Raw genomic sequence first — 23,289 nt, 5'->3', positions numbered from 1 at the left:
TTTATTATCCCCAAACTGTATTCAACATTGTTTATTAGTACATGTTTTACAGTAGAGATATTTTCAGCTGGCCAACTTAAAACAACATTGAATAGGAACGTATGATCTTATTCCATTTTTGCTTTCTAGCTTCTGAAAAAAATGGATAATAATTGAAATATGGAAAAAAATACATTATCTCTTTTAAATCTTCTGCTGTGTTCAGACACAAGATTACTAATTCTTTCTGGGCAGACTTCTGTTTCTGCCTTTTGTGCATTCTATCTCTTTGAGTTGTTTCTTAGTTCTTTCTGCATTTTCATGCTTGTGAACTATGCACAGAGCCCTTTACAAGTCTTAGTCACATCAAGAACGGACCCATGTTGGGTGGTACTAAGAGCAGATGGGATATAGGTAAGAGGGGAGGTGTGGTCTTCCTAGAAGCAATATTTTGACATCATCACTAACATTTAACAAGCTCTTACCTGCTAAATTTTTTGTTGAGCATTTATAGATATTGTACCTTTTCATCTTCACTATAACTTATGAGGAATGTTCACACTATCAAATTTATGATGTTAAAAGGTTGTAAAGATTTAATAAATAAATTAAATACTATTTGCAACACTGAGCTTTTTTAGCCCCTTTTTCCCTTCTCTCTGCCCAAATACTAACTTTATATGTAAAATTTTTAAAATGAACACTAACACTTTAATAACGAACTTTTTACTCCTCTTCAAATTTCTGTGTTAAGCTTCTGAGAAACAAAAACTCTGATAGATGTGTAATGTTCCTCCACTGTGAAATGGAACTCTTTACACAGGACTCCTTAAGCCGGTGTTACAAATACTGGCTCAGATCTCTCAGAGATTTTGGAATATGCATCAACCACGGGTCAGCCAACAGGACAAAGAAAAGAAACAAAAAATCTGGACTATCTACTTGCTCTAATTTAAAATACAAATGCTCCTCCCGTAGAATGGGGTTATATTCCAGGAGTTGGACATGTGGTAGAAAAGTTATTGAGGAGTCCCTTCATGGGACATAGGAGGACGAACTGTTTTGTTTTGTTTTGCAAGATTCTTTTGAATCTGTGGAGAAGAGAAGTAATAATAAAGAATGTTGTTCAGTTTCCCAAAGTGTGGTCTTTTGTGTGTGTGTGTGTGTGTGTGTGTGTGTGTGTGTGTGCTACAGTGGAAAAAATGTAGCTCTTTAGCTTTCTTTTTACCTCCTGACCTACCTCACTTTGTTCTCCACTAGGAAAATGTTGACTGTACTCTTCTGGCGAAGGCACATGAGCTCTTGGGATAGCTGTGTGCCAGAGGGCTCTGTGTAGGAGGTGCACTTCAGGCCAATTTATTCAAGCTGAAGGTCAGTCTCGGGGCTGTTGGCCAGAAATGCTGTGTGTCCCCTGTCTAAGGGATGAGATACTTGGAGCTGAGGCACAGAATAAGTAAATATTTCCCACCCCCCACATACACACACTTGATGAGCAGAACTCCCTGAAGATGTTTTTGTCTCATCCCTCACAGCTGGAATTTTCAAAGGCTAGCTACTCAGCCATCTTGGCTGTGATTTTGAATAACCCAAACCTACTTCTAATCTGCTTTTTGATTCTGTATGAGAAACAACAGGCACAGTGAAGCTGTAGGAGGAACATCCATACCAACTGGGCCCCTGCACAATGAATAGTGCCACACCACCACTGGGCAGATGTGAGTCTTAGCATGCCAAGAGTGATGGTAGAGCTGCAGTGTCAGGTGTGATCTCGAAGCGATTTTCTGAATTACTAATTGCACTTAACTCGGCACTAGTACTAATCCATGGTTGCTTTTTGACATATTGCTAGCCTGTTAAATGAAAACGAACCTCTGTTTCTCAGTATGTAGTTTACATGTCGGGTATCCAGTTAAGAAAGCATTTTCAAGCATTTTAAGTCATTGGAAACTCTATTAGAGATTAGTCAAGATAAGACACATACAAATCTACATTCACTAAAAATGGGTTGTGGGTGATTCTCAGAATTCTCTGCTCTCTGTTCTTTCCTGTATTCCACTTCAGCTGTTTGGTATCTTTGTTCCAAGAAATTCAGAGCACCTGTTACACCACATCTTCAAAGAAGGAAACCAAAGAAATGAAAACTTGTTTATAGAAAAGCTGGGTTTATTGTATAAATATTTTTTGATGGCTCTTAATCAGGGCCCCTAACAAACTGCCTTCCTTATAACTCCTGGTATATTTTTGGCCACACACTGATTGGATAAATCAATTTGGGATAATTTTGTTATAATCTGACTGTTCTTATAGAAATGAACCTTCGGTTTCATTTTAAACAGTACAAATGTCCTTAGATCAGTTGTAGGTATTTTCACCAGTCGTCTAAGATGTTGTTTAATCTGACTTCAGTTGTTAACCTTAATGGTGACAGATAGGAAAGCTGCATGGCCAGAACAATGATGACCCTTCATAGGCCTCAAAAATTACATTTCTGGTCAAGACTGCAGAAATTCCAACAGTGAACTTTTTTTTTCTTTTTTTAGGTTTTGGTTTGGTTTTTAAATCAAATGTTGTGCTAAGGATTCCCTTTTATGCTTTCTTTTTGGCTGCTTGGCTGCTGGTATGTTCCTTTGTTTTTCCTAAATTTACAGTAGCCACCACTTGTTGTGCTGAATTCTCCTCTCAGGATACTGAATTGTGCAATTCTTGTTTGGCACTGTGTAGGACAGGCATCCTTCCCAGAACCCAGTTGGCTTCTCAAAGGTTAAACACTATTGGCAATACTGCAAATCATGACTGAATAAAACCATAAAAACTGAAAACCTCAAGAACGGGGGGGGGAAAAGTTATTTCTGACAGAAACACATGCATGCAAAAGTCTCATCTTTTGAAAAATTTATTTCTTTACTCAGTTCTTCCTGAGTTTGAAAATATTTTGCTTGTTTGTTTTTTTGAGACAGGATCTTGCTATACAGTCCAAGCTGGACTCGAACTCTCAATCCTCCTGCCTCAACCTCCTGAGTCCTGCCTGAGCTTATAGGTGTGGACCATCAGGCCCAGCTGAGTTTGAATTTCTTACATTCTGTTTTTGTTTAAAAAAAAACCACCATCTTAATGCCTTTTATAACCCTGATATTCCTTGTCAGTGGTAAGGACAGAACACTTATTTTTATTCAGTTTATTTTAGCCTTTTTGTCACCCTGAGTTACAAACTACTCTTTATGCAACACGACTTTGAAAAAACACAAAAACTTTTGGGGGATAAGGAATAAATATCAGACTATTTAATTGGTTTGATAGGACCTAGGTATCAATTTTTTAATTTCTTTACTTACTAGACATAGAAAATGAATTTGTTTTCTGTAGATACATCCTACCTAATATCTCTATAATCTTTAAAATGCATTTTGCTTTATCTTCTCTGGGTGCTTGTTAATAGATTCGCTTTTTCAGAGTAACCTAAGTACTTTTTTCTTTCGTTTCTTTTTCCAAAATGCATTTCTAGTAAATTACATAGAATCTGTGTTTTAAGATACACCTATGTTTTGTAAATTTTAATGTTTACACAAAGAGCTTAGTCTTCTGAGGTCTTGTGAACCTTAATTTCTGTGTTTTAGACTTGCAGATTTCTTTTCATTGAGACCCCTGCTCTCTTCAGGCTGCCTATTCTCTTGTGCCTATTTCAACAATGTGACTGGCAATTTATCACTTCTCCAACTGAGTGATGACTGGTATTTCATGTTGAAGGTTAACACTTACTATCAAATCTTCATTAAAACTGAATTTCAGGATCATTTTTACAAAGGAACATGAATTAAGGCTAAAAAACAGATAGATGGTGAGGAAAACAAGTCAGCAGCATTTTTTTTTTTTTTTTTGTAACTGATCTTCCAAGGAAGATCCCCAGAAATATGGCCTGCTGGGTTAGAGCACTGACCCAGTAGGACCTGACCTGTACTTGCTACCTCTATGACCTTGGTAAAATTTCTAATTTTCTGTAGGTTTCTCTCTCTACACTGGCAAACTGGGGATAGTACCAGTACTACTTCCTAATAATATTATTAGGATTTAAAAAGTCAATATTTTGTAAAGATCTTAAAACAGTTTAGTACAAGTAAGTTTCCTAAATATATATTTTAAGTGGAAGTAATGAAAACATTTCTTTTCCTGAGATAACAAATTTCTTAATATTGAAAACAACAAATACTTTTTCTGCATTGATGCTGGATTTCCCATTCTATGTAAAGCAACCGCTCCTACGTCTTAGTCATAGAAATCAATTTATGTTGTAGAAGATACATTGCAAAAGGAATGTTTGAGATATAAGACCTTTTATTTCATTTTCTTTGCTTACTAAAAGTAAAGCATTTTAAAATTACTTAATTTGTAGCTCTTGTTGGCTAAAAAGGGGTTGAAGAGATTCATTTCTTAGCTAAGGCTTTTAATTTCGGTAAGATGTGTCATTACAGTCTAAGATCTAGAAGAGATATTAATTGCCGAATGAATATCTTTGTGAGTAGGAATGAGTTGTTTGGTTTAACCATCACTCCTGTTGCTCTTCTTCCTGAGGGCTGTGAATTTTACACTAATTCCATTCAGTCTCTCCCTCCTATGTGCTTTTGTTTTTCTCCCTTTCTACATTTAAGTGTGGCTGGGCTTACATTTTGATTCAGACACTAATAATTTTATTTCACTCTGCTACCAAATATTGTTAATGCCTCTTGTTTGTCTTTTCATTGATTGATTCTTAAAATTTGTCTATCTGCCATTTCACTTCCTACACCATGTAATCCCATATCTTCGGTACAATGTAAGATTTAATTTGTATTTCGCTTCATCACCTCAAACTCTTTAAGGTCTAAACATCAAGTCATCTCTTGTTATTTTATTTTAACTAAAGCAGGTTGCATATTGAGAGAAGACAATCATACTTGACAAAGGACTGGTATCTTGAGTATATCAGATACTTCTACAAACCAGTAAGAAAAAAGAAGCAACTCAACAGAATAGTGAGAGGGCAACATGAAAACACTGAAGACCCATTTCAAAGATGAGGAAATTCGATAGTCTACCGACATGAAAAAATGTTACTTAAGTAAATGCAGTAATAAGCAAGGAAATGCAAAGTAAAACCACCATGAAATGCCACTTCACACTCAACTAATTAGCATATATTAAACCACGACCACTTCAAAGACTGGTGAGAATGTGTATCAGTAAACGGTATTGTGCCTGGTTGGTAAGAGTAAACTTAGATCCGATTACTTTTGAAACAAGTTTGGTGTTACCCAGTAAGATTAAATTTATGCAATCATGTGACCTAATGATTCTACTGCTAGTTATTTAGCGTGTGTATTCCAGGAGTCTTTCATAAAATTGTTTCAAATAGCAATGTTTGAAATAGCATTAACACTGGAAGCAACCAAACTATCCATAAATATTTGAATGGATAAATCAATTAAGGTATGTTAATTTAATAGGATACTATATATCTGGAAAATGAGTGCCCTATAGCTACATGAATATGAGTAAATCCCAAACATATGAGCAAATCCCAAACATATTGAGCAAAAAGTGCTAATCACAGGAATTCATACAGTATGATTTCCATTGTGATAGATTGTGTAGAAACTTACACTAAAACTCTCCATTTCTAAGGCTGATTGAGGCAAGTTTGTTTTCTTTTATAATTGATATTTGTTACAAATACTTGTATGTGTGATGTAATGTTTGATTAGTATATAAACAATCTACATGTTCAATTACTATTCCTGGCATTTTAAGAATACTCACTTAATTATTCTTCAGTGCCAAGTAAGCTTTTACAGATAGCTTCTCCCAGGTATAAAATTTAAGAATTCTTGCAGTGGAATAGAAAGTTAAGGTCTCAATTAGACAGGCCTATAGACAATTGAAATCAGGGATATTTTCTTTCCATTTTCCCTTTTTCTCTTCTTCTTTCCCTCCCTGCCTACCTTCCTTTCTTTCTTCCATTCTTTGTTTTTTTGACAAAGTTTTGCTAAGTAGTCCAGGCTGGCCTTGAATTCACTATGTAGCTCTGGCTGACCTCAAACTCTCCATCCTCCTACCTCAGCCTCCACAGTGCTAGAATTACAGGAGGCTACACACCTGTCTCCAAACACCACTTTCCTTATCAAGTAACTCTTTTTAACTTTTCAAATATTTTACAAATCATGATGGCAATGTAATCCTGGAAAATCTCAACTGGACAGAGAAATAGCAAACAGATAATAGGATGTAAGTTTATAGAAAAAAATGTAGATGTAGGGAAATCTTGGACACTCTGAAATCACAGAACTTTTTGCAAGGCCATGGAGGGTTCTTCTGAAATAATTGGATTCTGCCAAATATCAACGTTAGAGGAAGATGGAGAGACCCAGAAACTGTCACAACTTCATGATATTTTTCCAGTTTCTGCAAGAGCCATCATTGTGAGATAGATGTGACACTAAAAAGAAGGAAAGAAAATATTGGTGTGCTGTTTAAGCTTTTAATGCTACAAACAACTCTATAGTCCTTTCTGAGTTCTTTTCTGACTCCCCTTCTTGCCTTCTGGCACTTAGAGTGAAATTTTCTTTCACCCTATAAATTCTTAAAATCGAGACTGCCAAGAAACATGGGGGTGTTTAAGGACTTGGGGTCTTATAATGGGATGGTTAAGATCAGTCCTGCAGAGTTGAAATTTTGGGGGTTTGCTTTCCCTTATCTGTTACATTTGTAATGGTGATGCTAGAAGAATTGTCATTTCACAGTTACATGCAGAATGGCATGGCATTATAGAAGGAGGGGCATTCTTCCCCATAATAGCAGGGCCACCATCAACAAGCTATTTTAGAGAGGAGGTTCCCCACATTTTTTGGTTTTCACACAATTTGATGAAATTCCATTAAAGGTGTGCAAGTTTAGTGTCAAGCAATAAATCTAAAGGACGTGGGATAATAGGACAAAGGTAAGATTGTTGTCTCTTGTTACTGTTGCAGGAAGTAGATAGAGTTCCCTTATTAAAACTTGCATCACACAGAATATAAAAACAAACAAAAAACCCTACAAAATAAACCAGAAATAATCCTACAAAGAAGTCACAAATATTCCTGATTTAGAACAAATGTCTCAAACATTGATCTTAAAAGATTTTATTGCATGAGTTAAAGTCCTCCAGAAATTATTCCAATTGTCTCTCCCACTTGACCCAAAATCTTAAATAATTTTAGAAATTGTGAATATAATATAGTAAACTTAATTAGATTGTGAGTTCTTTGATTTTTTTGACTTTTTTACCAGTTTGTGAAATTTGTTAAACATTGTTTAGAAGGGCATCAGGAAATAATAGGAATGCAAAGTTCGTTCACCTTTGCCACCAAAGGAAGCGGTAAAGTCAATTTATTATTCATATTTGTTATATTTCTGTTAGAAATAGGTAAAGGAGCTATTCTACTAACAATGATTGGACCCTATTGAAGGCCTCACTGTTTTTCTTTAAATTCATTTAGAAGCAAAAATTTGAAAATGAGAAACTGGGGTAATTTGAAAATAAAACATGGGTCTCAGTTTAATGGAGTCTGGTTTGTTTAAGAATTAAATTAAATTTTCAATAATACACTCAATATTTCATATTTTCTTCTTTCCAGTGTTGAACTGTATTTGTGGAGCAAATGAAGGAAATTCTTGTTTAATAAATGTTACAGAATTGTTCCAGCCCAGTGTTGTAACAGGCCATATTAACAGTGGGTGAGAATCATAAGGAAATGGTACCCGGGGCCAACAGCCAGCACAGTGTGTCAACTAATAATCTAACACACGTGTGCACACTAATACACACAAGTGCAATTATTTTTTTCTAATGATGTATCTCCTAAAGATCACTCATCTAAAATTTTACTTAAGCTTTTTTTAGAGCTCTCAGATCACAATATCTTCAAGGGCTGCTTGTCATTTGGGTTGTAAGTTTGGTTGATTCTTATTCAGTCTATTGATGACATATATTGTTTCCTTTTCTCTCTCACTACATATTCCCCTTCCAACTGACAATGAAGACTGCTGCGTCCACTGTATCCTGGCGTGCTTGTTCTGTGAATTCCTGACCCTCTGCAATATCGTCCTGGGACAAGCTTCCTGTGGCATTTGCACCTCGGAAGCCTGCTGCTGCTGCTGTGGAGATGAGATGGGGGACGACTGTAACTGCCCTTGTGACATGGATTGTGGCATCATGGATGCCTGTTGTGAATCATCGGACTGTTTGGAAATCTGTATGGAGTGCTGTGGAATTTGTTTTCCTTCGTAAATATTTATCTTTTGTTTGTGTTAAAACTGGAGAACGTTTTAAAATTTCTCTTTTAAGAGGGAAGAAAAGCACGTGGTAAGATTCTCTTGAAGTAACTCAGTATTTGCACTGTTAACTCATTTTTAATTATCTCTGAAAGCTTTTTTCTCTCACCAAATCTACATGGTTTAACATGTGAAACTTTAACTAACTAGTTTTTGAAGACTTTTAATAGATTCTAATAACTGAGGGACATTTTGACACACACATATACCCCAAAATGTTAAGTGTCTCCTCCTTTTTCTTGATAGTTCCATTTTTTTCTAACCATTCTCAGGAGCCCTTTGCTCCAAATATTTTTTTCCAGTGGGTGTTTAAATCAGACCACTTATTTTTACATTTATCTGTTAGAGGTTAAAAGTAAGCATTCTTTATTTTAAAGAAAAGTCTTTGGCATCCTGTGTTGATCTCTATACTCTGTCCGCCTGCACCACTTGCTCAGCAGACTTGAGTGCAGATTGTGGATGCTCTGCTGACCAGGCTGTGAGAAGAATATCATTCCCCTCCCATCCACAGCAGTGTGCAGTGTAGCTGAGGATAGAGACCTAAAAAGAATGAGCCATACTACAATGAATACTGAAGAGAGGATTATAAAAGAGAGAAACACAAAAGGCCAAGGGACCAAACAGATGAGAACTACCAGAATATTGAGGAAGGCTTGAAGAGAATGTGAAATTTGAGGATGCCTTTTAGGATGAGCGATTCATCTGCTACTGGAATGGGCTATTTAGATTTAGGACAAAGTTTTTAGTGGACAGCCTGAGCTGTGTGTGCCTTTAATCAGTTAAAAGAAAAATGCCTTCAGCACACTTTCTTTTTACTTGTAGCAATACAGCTTTTTTTTTTAAAACAAAAAACCTATAAAATTCAAATTAACTAAGAATATTCATTTTCTTACATATAACTTAAATGGTCTGATAACATTTTTGATGAAAACATAATACCTTATTAACATAGCTATGTTTTACAAAGACATTGGAACACTTGGCAAATTCTATTTAAATTAGATTTTTATATTAAATTCTTGGTATTCTGATCTTCACTTATTTAAAGGTTTTCTTTTATTTTAGGAGATATAAGTCTGTTAGAGGCATGGTCTATTTGTTTTGGTTTGTCTCTTATCCAGTGATGTATTTCTTAAGCACAGTTAATTCTAGATGCAAACCAATCCTTCCAAGGCAGGAGGAAACTTACAAGTCCACTACTGTGACCAAATTTGAGTGTTACAATTTTTATGTTAAATTAAACCAATATGGCATGTTATAAAGATCCTTTAGTGTAATGAAATAAGTCAGTAACTAGATACATAGTTACTAAGGAATAGAGACTGTGTGGCTCAAATGAAAGGGAGAATAAATTTTCATGTGTTCTAGAGTTTGATCTTTTCCAAAATTGTACTTTGGTTTAAGTCAATATAAGTCACTGTAGGAGTTTTGAAAGTGTGCCTTGGAATTATTAGTTATTTCAGTTCTTCTGGCTGATAATCAAATTGATAGTAACAACAGCATATTTTTAGGAAGCCTGTAGCAAATCTAGGCTTTTAAGAGAACTGGACTAGTTTTTTTTTTTTTTTTAAAGCCTGAAACATGAGAATGTCACCTATGGATTTCCTTTGAGATGAAACCTAGTTTCTAATCTAATTATATTGTTATTTTTATTTAAGAGCTTTAAAAAAAGAACAAAAAGTTAGCAAACTATTGAATGTCCCTCTTAGTGCTATTTGCACAAACACATACACACACACACACACAACTTTTAGACAGTTGGGTTTATAAATATAATTTTAGTAAACAATTGTCGTCTTCCTCTTGCAAAGAGTGTTTTTCATTTGTTACATCAGATATAACCAGAATCTCAATATTTCCATATACCAACACTTATTTATATATTAGGTTGTAAACCTAACATCTATTTCTAGGCATATAAAACCTCCTAGAATTGTTAGACCATTTTGAGTTTTATTCTGAAAAATTTTTCAATCAAGTAGTTTGTCTGATATTTAAGTACAACTTACTATTGTTTGGGATTAATATATTAGAACATTTGAAAGAATGTTTCTCTGTAACAGAGAACATTGGTGAATACCAGAATTGTTATTTTCTGTGTGTTAGTGCTTTCCTCAGTTGTCTACTCCAAGCAGTCATTCCATAAAGCATCTTGAATAATTCAAAAGAAAACAACAAAAAAAGAAAAGTAGGAAAATGTGAAAATAGGTTCAATATGTTTTAGAATTTCTGTATGCAAAACGTGTTGTTGAATTATATGACCATAATGGCTAAGTGCTGCAATTTACAATTATATATTTGGTCGCTTTTTAAAATGGGGAAACTTAAATATTTTTAAACTGGACCTGTAATATTCTGAATATTGTAAAATTAAAAATATGACTTCTTTATTGTTATTTAGCCTACTTTCATATCTAATTAATACATTAATCAATTTATATTTGAATGAAAAATAATTTAAAACTTGAAGTTTTTCTTTACCCTGTTACATCCCTTTCTGAAGATTTCCTAATCTTTCCATATGTAAACTACATGAGTTATGCCCATAAGTAAACTGTGGAAGATACAGAATATCTTATTTTACAAATCACATCAAAATGCAGTATTCTTTTAAAAAGTCACAATATGTCAAAATACAAGTTTTGTACTTTTTTAGTAGCTTGATTTCATTTATTTATTTAGGGAATTAAATCTTAACTTATGAAATTATTTTATATATTCTGAAAATGTGTGGCAAGTAAAAATACTGAAACATTTTTAAAGTTAGGTGTTGGATTTTTGAGTGATTATTCAAAAATTAATCATCACAAGATTTTCTGTGCAGTATTTCCAATGGCACAATACTTGAAAATGTTTTAGAGTTAATATTTAAAACAAGACAGTATGACTATTTAGGAGAAGACTATTTAGAAAACTGATTTTTTGTTCTGTTCTTACAGAACAAAATGTATTCATTTTCCTCACCTGGACAGTGTTATCTGAATAATCTTATGCAATAACTTCCCATTCTTTATCCATGTAAACTCTTTCAGTGCCCTAGATTCTAAGCTATAAACATCTAGCATCAGTGCCTAACATAACTAGGGCTGGAGCCCAGGGACTCTGTGGCTTGCCTTCTTGAATGCGAATCAAGTGCTTAGATTTACCCCTCTTCTGAAGGAATAGTTTATTAATTATTTTTCAAATATTCAAGACCCTTTTGCCTCCTCCATTTACTTGTGACTTGTAAACCTATAGGATTACTAAATGTAGTCTGAGATTCAAAGTAAAATTTTATCAAATGCCATTTTTCTCATTTTTTACATTAATGTTTTAGATCATACCAGTTTTAAGTAATGATTAATATATTGATAGAGTTTATTCCACATTTAACATTTATATTTTTATCAAAATTTGGATATTGCAAAGGAGTCCTTTCAACTCTTTCAGCTCCATGCACCTCTATAAGCAATAAACTAAATAAGTGTTTTCTCTGTGCCTTGTTTGGCACTAGAAACCTCAAGGAAGTGTCGAGAATACTCTCAGCTCCAGCAGTGAAGTTGCTTTTGTTTATTTAGCTATTTAAATATCTTAAGAAGATTGAGTTGAAATAGAAGAGGTATGGATAAGAGATAATGTCATGATGTAGCCTTAATATGGAGAGCCAGTTTTGCAAAAACTATCATTGATGACTAAACCTACTGTGTATTTTTCATTGCAAAGTGCCAATGGACAATGAGTCAAAATATTGCATGATAAAATTTTAAAGAAGTCAATAGACAAACTGGGATGAAAAGGAATATAAGCAAAGCCATGACCAAACCCAACCTGGAAAGCAGTTTCCTTCCAAGCAAAAGTCTGCACCACTCTGTTCTTCATCAAGATAGTAGAGAGCTAAATGAGAGTCACAGCTAAAGCTCTTAAGCAGCCAGAGGTCAACATTAAGTCATTTCCTGCCTCCCAGTTGCACTGTGGCTAGAAATTTTTGCTAGTGTTTGTTTATATTCATCTCATTTTTAAGTACTACAAGAGAAGCTGAATTTAGTTGTGAGGTGCCCGAGAAGAAATCATTTTTAAAAAAACATCCTTTGACACATTACCAACATGGGGTATAGATACATGTGTTAAAAACAAAGTATAGCTCTGCAATTAGGTGTTCACTTCCAGGCAGTTCTTTTTGTGAGGTTTAGTTGAGAATGTAATTATTAAGAAAATGGTGAAAAGCAAATTCAAACAAATTCTAAGTTTAGCTTGAAAAATTGAAAAGGTTCTTAAGTTCTGTCTGATGCATAAAGGGGTAGAAGCAAAGAATTACATTCCAAAGCCAAGAAAGAGGGTGTACAAAAGCAGCTGATCCACTTGACATAGTTCATAGCCTTTTGCAAAGGAATAAAAGCCTGTTGAGCAGGGAACCAAAAGATCTCATTATAGGATGAAGCCAAGCCATATTAAAGCTTGTGCACTAGTAACTATGTCTAAAAACAGCCTGCTGTTTTATATTGAAGCAATACATTTCTTAACTTGGTAGGTTGCAGTGTAAAGATGTACAGAGCCTGACTGCTGGATGCTCTGCCAATTACAGATGTGGCAGAGTGGTGTCAAACACCTACAAACAGTATCGAAAGCAATCTTAGAGTGAAACAAAAGAAGTTTTGAAATGTCATCTCAAAAACCTAGAAAGCACAGTTCATCAGATGTGACTGACTCTTAAAGAGTTTAAAAATCACCTTTATTATATAATTTAATGTGGACATCTATGATCCCTCAATCAAAATGCACAATTTTTTCAAGGACGTGAATAGTGCCCTAGAGATAAGGAGAATATCTTTTAAAAGTAACACCTTCAGAAGACAAGGGATCTCTGATCAGCTGTGTAGAAATTGTGTTTTATTGGTGTTGAGGTGAAGAAAGAATGAAATACCCCGAGAATACATACGGTATTAGAATTTATTAGGTCATCAGAAAGAATAATTGGGCATATTTACACAATTACAATTTAGTAAACCTTTTTGCCAGCTTAACTATAATATATATTCTGGTAAAAGTACATTAAATTGCAATCCTAAACCAATTTAGATTCTGAGGACATTATTTTTTATCTAATTATTCACAAATTAATGAATAAAATTAAATTCCAATCACTGAAGAAAATGAAGCAATGGTGAGAAACAGAACTACAGATTAGTTAAAGCAAAGATATGCAATGCATAACAGAATTAAAGTATTTCTTTTATTCAGACTCAGTGCTTAAAAAAGAACAAATCCATCATCTTGAAATTTGACTTGTAGCTTGACATTAAAAATAATATGAGTAGAATTTTCAGTGGGGTAAGCACAAAACTAGTTCAAGTTGTGTCACTCTCAATTACTGTACTCAGGTGGTGTACCCATTAAAATTCCCACTTGTGGGTTCTACTCACTATGCAAATGGGGTCATTACCTGGAGAATTTAATTGGTTATGACACTGGGAGTAGGACTTTGCCTTTCAAAATAAACCTACTTACACACATTTTTACTAGAAATTTGATTGTTATATAGAGTTTGGATTGTTTTGCTCTATAAATATTTACTAAAGTTAAACTGCCCTGACTTTTTTACTGCTTACAGGTAATTCAAAATGGATCCAAATTACTTTGATAGGTTTTGTTTGTCTGTAAGGCTAGTTACAACGAATGTTTTGTACCACATTGCTTACAGAACATTTTTAAAAGAAGTATTTGTATCTTTCAAACCACCCATCACATGTGGCTGTATTTCCAATACGAGTTCTTCATCACTTAATTATAACATTTTCTCTTTCATAATAGTTCTAAGTACTGGAGCAGATTCTTCTTTTTTTCTTTCTTGTCTCACTTTAAAAGAGTGTACAGTTAAAAAGTTAACATGCCCTCTTAGATGAGTTTGTACAGATATACACACAATATTGCTGAGGAAATGTGTCTGTGATAACATTCACAAGGCCTTTATATTTACTAATAGGATAGAGTGGGGACATAAAGTTATTTGTCACAGTCAGTACTAGAGACACTTCCATCATGAGGCATGAAACTGCTGAATTTAAAATGAACAAACAACAAATTGGTGTAAAAAGTACAGAGCTCCATAAGAATACCATGGGTTTTCATTGATTTGGGAGATTTCAACTAGAAATCTCTCTATCTACTTAACAACATTGATAATGGCCTGAATTTACAATAACCATATAAATTACTGTATAGTTTAGTAGATATAATATTAAACTGAACATCCTGGAATTAGAGTCAGACTAGACACTGACTCTAATAGCAGTTCCCAAAGCGAACCTGAAGTAGAAACAGAGTTGCTCTAAGTATTGGTGGGATAATCTCAGGAAAAACAGGGGCTGTAGTCTAAATTTTTATGACTATAACAAATTGTACAACAGTGAAGATTTCATCACCAGTTTATCTGGACCAAAAGAGAATATTTTTTCCTTTAATATTAGAAGAATATTCTAAAACTAGAGACAAAATAATTCTAAGGATATGGAAGAGGAAATACTATAAATTCATAACTGGACCATTGGGCAGGATTTTTAACATCTGTAACTATGGGAAATTTCCCATAGAATATCAAATATGGATCCAAGTCTCTGACATTCATTTTTCTATGATATTTCTAATTGTGCCTGGAGGATAAGAAGGAGTTAGCGCATCCAATAAATATAATCATTTACATGCATGGAGCTCCCTTTGAAGTTAATAGGACCTATGGAAAGAGGAGTTATGCACCACGAAAACGAAGTTCAACGTCAATCTAGTTCTTTCTTTTTAACATGCAGTGGTATTGCCAACACATTTGGATTTTCTTACTGCTTATCTTTTCTTTGTATGCCATGTTTAAGTTAGAGTTGGGTGAAGTGCTCCATATGTAGAGGAAAGATAGTCAAAAAGAGAGGATGTGATGATTGGCAAGCACGTACCCAGGGACCAGCTTTATAAGATAGCATCCAAAAGTGACAGATAGGGCCTGACATTTGGAGAGCTGTTTAACTTTTCAAAAAGAAACTATATCCATTTTCTTATTTGATTTTCACAAACATGGTGACTCTTTTAAGATTTACATTTTCACTTCCATTTTACAGATGTAAAAACTGGGACAATTTGCTGAAGTTTGTTTCCTAAAGTAACATTTGTTAGTTAGTAATAGATCTTGGAAACCTGATTTGTATTCATGGATCTTTCTTTTAGATTGGTCTATTTCCTATGAAATCTTACATATTACTTATTATAATAAATAGATTTTATCACCATGGTTCTTACTTGAAGTTAGAATAGGCATATGGGACTGAAATCTTGCCTACCTTGTTTCTTATCTCCCATATTTCCTGCCTTGAATGATTACCCTGGTTTGGACCCTGAAGAAAACAGAAAATCATAACTGTTTGCCTCCTGTTTGTGCTTTTCTTTTTGGCTTTCAATGGCCTTTGGTTGAGGGTTGGTATTGGTCGGAAATCAGAATATGTAAGACAGAGCCAAGTCACTAATTCTCATCCTCTTCCTGCACATTTGAGGTTCCTGAGTGTGGTGGTTCTTCTCCCATCTCTAATGCTTTCTCCCCTGTCACTTCAGGCATAAAGAAGGATAGTTTCTCACTCTTGCTGGTTCCTAACTCTTTGAACTCCCTCCTTAATTTCCTCACAACCTATTATTCTTCTACATACAAACTCTTATTAAACTCCCTTCAATTAAGTCCCTTGAGTGTGCCATCTGTTTCCTACCAGTATTCTGACTAATGAGGTAGTAAGGGAGTGTGAGTTTGTGCATGGGCACATGCATGTATGTGAATCGAATCTGGTCATTGCATATTTCTAAAATTTATCAAAGTAATGTCATTAATATGGGTCTTTTGGATGTTTAGGTCTCTTTAAAGTAGACAGTTAGGTACATATGCTATAGCAAGAAGTACTCCAAATACACTAGTGATTGTTTCAATAATTCTGTTTCAATGATCACCATCCTCCGTGCTATCATTTGATACTATTACAAGCTGGTAGTGAGGGAGACAATGAAAGAGGGTATCATTACTGTGAATGATATGATTGAGTTTACAAAGAAAGCTGTAGGATCCCTAGAGATGATGAGGTTTTCCTTTGTTCTGCACAACCTGAAATGACTCAAAAATCAGTATCATCATAAACAAACCCACAGCAAAAATCTTAGCTTGGAAATGAATCTTCCAGAAACATTCTTTTGGGTGGATTCTATATCAATGTAACCAATAGTAATATGACAAGTTAATATGAAATCTATGTCTTCAGTGACAAATACTTCTATGATAAAATAGTATAATAGTAGTAAAGTTTTAACAGTTTAATTGATTCCTCAAATAGTCACACAACCAAGGAACATCTAGTTGTCTAACTTTGTACCCAGACCCTATGATGTTATGGTGTTCATCAATAACTTCTAAGTTTAGAGAGAGAGAGAGTGTACATCAATTTAGAGACATACATAATTGCTTTGAGAGTAGAGGGAGAGAGCAAGTCTCCCTCAGAGAGTCATGCAGCTTTCCCAGATGAGGAAACATTCAAAATAGGACTTGGAGAAAGTCAACAACCATCAGCATCTTTGAAAGTTGCAGTAGCATTGGAGAGGATGGTGAGCAGGGGGTAATGAGAAGAAGCAGAGCTGAGTACAACAAGACAACACCTAAAATCCCTTGTCCTGCAGGGAATATGAAGCCTACTGAGGACTTTAATCAAGGACATGGTGAGATCAAACTTACTTTTTGATCATGTTCTTATTAGGGTAGCAGTATGGATGATAAGGCAATGAACAATGAAGTCACATAAGCACTTGAAAGGCTAAGCGTTGATTTAAACAAAAGATCAAAAGATCATGGGGACCTGAACCATGGCATTGGCTACGAGGTTAGATCAAGAAGAAGGAACTGAATTAAACACATTTCTGCAAGACATTTAAAAGACTATCCCAGGTGAATGAATTTGTTAAATATGTCCAGTATTCACATAAAAAAACAACCACAAGAATGTTATATAAAAGTCAAGTTCATAGGAGTCTTAAAGAACTTTTGTGTCAGGCCACAAGTGTCATATTTTCCTTAAGCATGATAATGAATTTGAAGGTACTTTGTAAACATTTTCATCAGTATTAGGAACCTTCATCATTATTCCTATGACAGTTTATATGGTCTTGCTGACAACATATATAGTGTTAAGGCAGGTGAACTAGGGAGATAGAGATAAGTATCAGAGTGAAATATTCTGGTTCCCTAGGATGCTAATGCTGTATGTAAGCCAGGGTGTATGTGGGAATAAACGGTAAATAGCAGAGAAGTGAAAAGAAGACAAGGATCAAAGTGACATGGACAAAGGATATTCAGAGTGCCAGGCAGATAAGAGATATTCAAGTATATGTTTGTATATTTTTAAGTGAATGAATTCGGGAATATTTATGCATATGTACGGTATGAATAACTGAAATAATGGGCAGAATCAGTCATGCAGTCCTAAGCAGCACACTGAATAAGGGAAGTATAATAACTGAGAGGAAAATTCCTACTAGGTTACACACACCCTCTGGCTTGAGCCTTTTAAACTAAATCAACAAATCACTAGCCATCTACTGGTTGCTAATTGATTGGTTAAATGACTAATTCTGTAACCAGCTTAACGAATAAGTCTAGTTCCTGTCATAAGTCCTTGGTATTATATGACTCAAATCTCTTAGATTGGCCTTCAGCAGCTCTAAAATTAGTCAGTACATTTCCCAAAGTTATATTCTTGCCAGTCTTTGTCTTTTTGCACAAACTGATTCAAACTTTCAATTGTGCATGTTCCAATTTTTGTGTTAGGCTGGGAGGGTGTTTACTGGCCCAGAAAGTTTGCCTAATTTGTCTTGTGTTCTATGCATCACACATTATGTTTCCTTAGTCCTAAGAAATTGGCCCATACTTCTTTTAATTACTTTGTTGTCATAATAAAGTACAAAATGCTCAAGGAATGGAAAATTTGTTTTTAAAAATAATTACACTAAAATGTAAATACTTAAATTCACCTTGAAAATGGTGATGAAATTTCAAGAAGGTCTTTAAAGAATATTATTAAGAATAACAAGAGAGAAGTGGAGACAGCCTCCAGGGCAAAAGCAATTCACTTGGCTTCTTTTTGTCCCTGGTGGTAGAGTCTGGTATTTGAAGGGAATCTCAATGCAGCTCCCCAGGCAGAAGTTCAATTTGCATCTAGCAACTGGATCATCAAATAGGAGCTGAGGGCTTTTATCTGTTCATGCAAATACTTGTTAAAATTATGGAAGGCACAATGGGTACCCAAACTGTAACCTTAAAACCTAAATTTTTCAGATTTTTAAAAGGTTTGATACTTTGATTCCATGAGTGTTTTTGTCTTGAACAAGCAGGACAGAGAACAGAAGTTACAGACTGAGACTTTCCATTTATTAAGAAGTCAAAAAGGTGCCATTCATTTGGGTTACAATTTCTTTTAAGCAAAATAAGTCTTAGGTTCTTAGACTAAAATATGATAAATTGTACTAAGTCGGTGCAGATATCTAGACAGAGATTATTGCAAAAACTATCTATGTAATAAATATTTCAGTGCTTAGTGCTGGCATTTTAATCATTTCTTTAAAGAAGATCATTCGCCTGGGACAAATGACTTTTTCCATGGAAAGCAAAGTTTATATTTAATAAGAGAAAACATTTCACTTTTATGCTTTCTTAAACTTCAACAGGCATGTGATTTTGAGAAGTATCAAAATGCCTCAATACCATTGTAATGAAAAAGTTATATTTTTTTCTAGATTCATTTAAAAATCCCCACTATTTCTAAGTTGGTAAACTGTCTGCAAAAAAGTTTTCTAAGTGAAAAAATATGGTGGGATAATACAGTGCATAATTACATTCCAGGTTTGCATTAATAAAGTATTATACTTGTAAGTTTTACAACTAGAAGTAGCACTGTGGTTGTCATATATTACAGTACACACAATTTGATTGCTACAGAGTAGACATCTGCCAGAAGCATTTCAGTTTAGCATGATGAATTTACCTTAGCCCTGTCAAGAATCACATTACAATGCCAAAGTACTGCTTTGAATATATGTTGAAAAACAGAAATAAATTTGTTGAGGTAGGGTTTCAAATCCCCTCAGGATCATGCCATTACTGGTATTGTGGCTAGGCACATATGAGCTCAAGCTACTCTGTAGGGGATTTCCCAATAGCAAATGTCATTCATATAATCAGGACAGCTAAAGAAAAGATATTGTTGACTGTGGGTGATACAAGGAGTTTATTAGTATCACAGCAAGGATTCTAGCATACTCAATTTACATAAAAGTAGAAGAATATTTAAAACATAATCCCTTTCCAAGCCACTTAAACATTCATAGAAGTTGCTTATCTGCAGCCTTTTTTTTTTGGCTGCTAATGGTAAACTTCTCTGAAAGACTTAGCCTAACTCTTTTCACAATATTTACTTCAAAATACTGAATTATAGCCTCTGTTCAAACTGGAAAATTTACACTTTCCCTGTGTGTGAAGTACAAAGTTATTATAAGGTAGACAGCAGGAGATGCAAACAACAGGCAGATTGCTGCAAACTTACTCAGAACTATTGACAAGTTCATTTCCAGTGTCTCTGGGAGTTTAGCTACACCACAGTCTCCTCTATAAGCAGGCCTTGGAAATGCCAGGAAACTTTACTGTAATTTCTTGAAAGGCCTGCAAATTCTGTCAAGAATTTGCTGCACACTTTGGAAAGATTTGCCGGTGTAGACATGACCACGTGATAGGTTCATATATCCATAGCAACTTTTAAAGTCCAAGATGCAGAATAAAGACTACTGCCTTATAACACCGAAGGGGCACATCCACACAGGCGAGATTGTGAGTGAGGTTCACAGCTTAACTACCATAAAAATTAGCTGCCGCTTTCATTTGAGAAATGTGGCAGATAAAAGCAGTTTCAGAATTCCAGCATTGCGTTAATGTAGATGTCTCAGATATATTAAATTTTTTCCTCTCAACACTGTGCACTAAAGCAAGTAGTAAAAGTATTCTGTTTGCATGGGACTGATTTGACATGCAGTCTGAGAAATATATGAAAAGTATTTTTAAAGGAGTTGGCTTATGAAAAGTCATATTTGAGGGCGTGCGGAATCAATCCTCAGGGGTAGTTTATGGTCCAAGAACTCCTACAAGGTAATGAGAGAGCTAGAAGGTATGGATTTAGGCACACATACATGTATGTGTGTATAATACATATATATTATATATTCTTACAAAAGAAATATTAATATCCTTTATTAGACTTCATCAAAAGAGAAGAATAAAAATCAATTTTCTTTTTCTTTATTTTCCTTTCAATGGTATTGGAGATTGAATTCAGGGTTTACTTTAGCACTTGAGCCATGCCTTTTTTGCTTTCGTTACTTTTCAATTAGGATCTTATGTTTTTTCTCCAGGCTGGCCTGTATCATTATCCTACTTAGACCTCCTGTGTATTTGGAATGAAGGCACATGCACTATGCCCAGCTTTTGTGTTGAGATGCGGTCTTACTGTTTTTGCTAAGGCTGGCCCAAACTACCATCCTCCTGATCTTCACCTCCCAAGAAGGTGAGATTACCGGGAGAGTCACTGCACCCCACCTCATAAATCACTTTCTAAGCTTATATTTGCAACATGTTAATAGTATTCACTCATTTAAAAATTATGTTTATGTCATTTTCTAGTTTATGTTTTGTATCTTCTGATTGCTTTCAACTCAGCCAGAGATACAGATTTCTTTCATATTCTGGTGAACCACATGTATATGTATGTCTTTGATGATAGTCACCTATATCAGCAAAATTACAGAATAATACTGGCATGAAACTCTAGTTATCTCCTCCCAAGAGAAGACATCCATGGCAAAATAGCCCAGGTGAACAGAAAACATGGTAGAGACCGATATGCAATAATACAGTACTAAACAAATATTAGCAGGGATCATTGGCAGTGTGTCAAAAAAAAGATTCATAGAACATCAAATTATGGCCCTAGAGACTGTCCAGTCACTACAGAATCACAGAAAAAGAACACTATCCTTGTGGGAAAAATATTATTCTCATCAAAACCATGGGAGATCCTTTTCCTATGAATTCACAAAGTTAAAACATCATAACAAGTCTGGAATCTCGTTAACCTATCTTCTATATTAAAATGAGAAAGCATTTCAAATCATTTCTATTTGCCTAATATCATCTGGAAAAATGAATTAACACTATAAATCAAAACTATTTCCTCTGAAGTTACTTGTGTGATGAAGAATGTTGAGTTTTTAATTTGTGAAAGTTTCAGAGAATTTTTGGCAGCCTAATAGCACTATTCATGGGGCTCCACCTCTGGCTTTTCCATCAGGTAAAACATGAGAAACTCAGAAACTCATGCCCAACATTCTTCATGAGTTACAATCCCAGAGCACCAAGGTTCTCAAAAGGGAAATGACGTTATTTCTAAAGTAGAAATAGCATTTAAATCACTTATCATTATTGTGTACTTGCTACTTTTATGTGCACAATAACTTTAAAGGAATAATTTGAAATGTTGAGCTAAATTAATCTTGAAGTCATGGCAGTTTAAGAGCTGAAAGTGTTTGTAAACTTAGCACTAATCACTCAGGGGGCTTTCCTTTTTTTTGCTCTAGTGCCAGCTCTGAAATTGAACATCTATGTGTATCATCTGTACTGATCTTCTCTGCACAATCTGTCTATGGACATTTATCTTTTGACTTCTGGCTTTCCTTTTTATATCTGAGCCCCAGTTTTATTTATCTCTCTTCACTTCTCCCAAATGACTTGTTTATATATAGGCTCTCTTCAGTACATCACCCTCTTTCCCCTAAGTTTTTGTGCAACATCTATTACTCTCTTGACATCTTCAGGACCGTTCAACTGAGTTTCACACATTTCTTGAAGTGGGCACTTTCTTCTAGGCACTGGGAAGACAAGATAAATCAGAGCTGGTTCTTGCATTATAGAGCACATAGTAGACTGAGAGAAATAGTACATGAGCAAATCATCAAAAGACATCATGAGACTACGTAGAGAAATGTGAAAACTGAATGGGACTTCAAAAGACTGCAGCTTGGGAAGACGAAGAAGCATGATAAAAATGTCATTTCAGCCAGTTCTTGAAAGATGGTTTATGGCAGACAAGAGAGAGGAGGGAGGACATTCTGGCAGAAGGAAGGCATCTACAAATTAGAACACTGGGAGAAGAGCAAAGTCTTCTAACACCAGGGAGTGTTTAATGTGGCTGAGAAACAACCTATGCACCATGAGACTTAAAATTAAGCTGTGGCTAAACTGGGTAGTCGAGTTTTTCTATCTTTTTTTTTTTTTTGCCTTTTTGTTTTGTTTTGTAAATCATGCCAAGGAATTCAGATTTTATTGTATGTGTAATAATTTAAAGCAGAAGTGACAGTTTCAAATTTCTGTTTTGGAGATAACAATTTATGCAAATAAGGTGGAAGATATTGAAAATTAGGAAGAGAGAAGAAAGTGAGAACACATACAAATGTAACTAGAGAGGGAAATGATTGTCTAAAACCCAAGGCTACCAACACTGTGGCAATGAGTTAGAGAACAGGGGCCTAGCGTGGTAGACCAAGACATTCAGGAGATAAATTAAAAATCAAGAAGATGGGACTTTGTAATAAGAGAATGAAAAAGAGGAAAGATTCAAGGGTAGCACCAGGGTTTTTGTTTTGTTTTTAATGTTGCAGATTTCCCTCATGATAATATTATTAACCATGATAAAGAGCATTAGATAAATGGATTGTGCTAAGAAAGAAGGCCCCAAACAATATAAAATTCAACGTTTTTCAAGAAGTTCGATAAGCAAGAACAGATGTCAACAGAAAAAAAAAAAAAAAAGGCCATGACTAGAAAAGCAAATTTGAGAGTTTCTCTTTTAGCTTGGATTGGATTGTTCTAAAGGACAGTCT

General features: G+C 34.8%; 1 protein-coding gene across 2 annotated transcripts in view; it reads left to right on the top strand.

The window, feature by feature from the left end:
• Mdfic (MyoD family inhibitor domain containing) overlaps window positions 1-10,718 on the top strand; it is an 84,047-nt gene extending 73,329 nt beyond the window's left edge. For both annotated transcript variants that reach the window (XM_074064603.1, XM_074064605.1), the window contains one exon: window positions 8,031-10,718. In XM_074064603.1, the coding sequence (XP_073920704.1) occupies window positions 8,031-8,278 (248 nt within the window). In that variant the 3' untranslated portion in view covers window positions 8,279-10,718. The remainder of the gene's footprint in view (window positions 1-8,030) is intronic.
• The last annotated feature ends 12,571 nt before the right edge of the window (window positions 10,719-23,289 follow it).

This window comes from Castor canadensis, chromosome 2 (genome assembly GCF_047511655.1).
Source record: "Castor canadensis chromosome 2, mCasCan1.hap1v2, whole genome shotgun sequence".
Classification (NCBI taxonomy): domain Eukaryota; kingdom Metazoa; phylum Chordata; class Mammalia; order Rodentia; family Castoridae; genus Castor; species Castor canadensis.
Note: the sequence above shows the minus strand (reverse complement) of the source record. Positions and strands in the feature narration are given on the sequence as shown.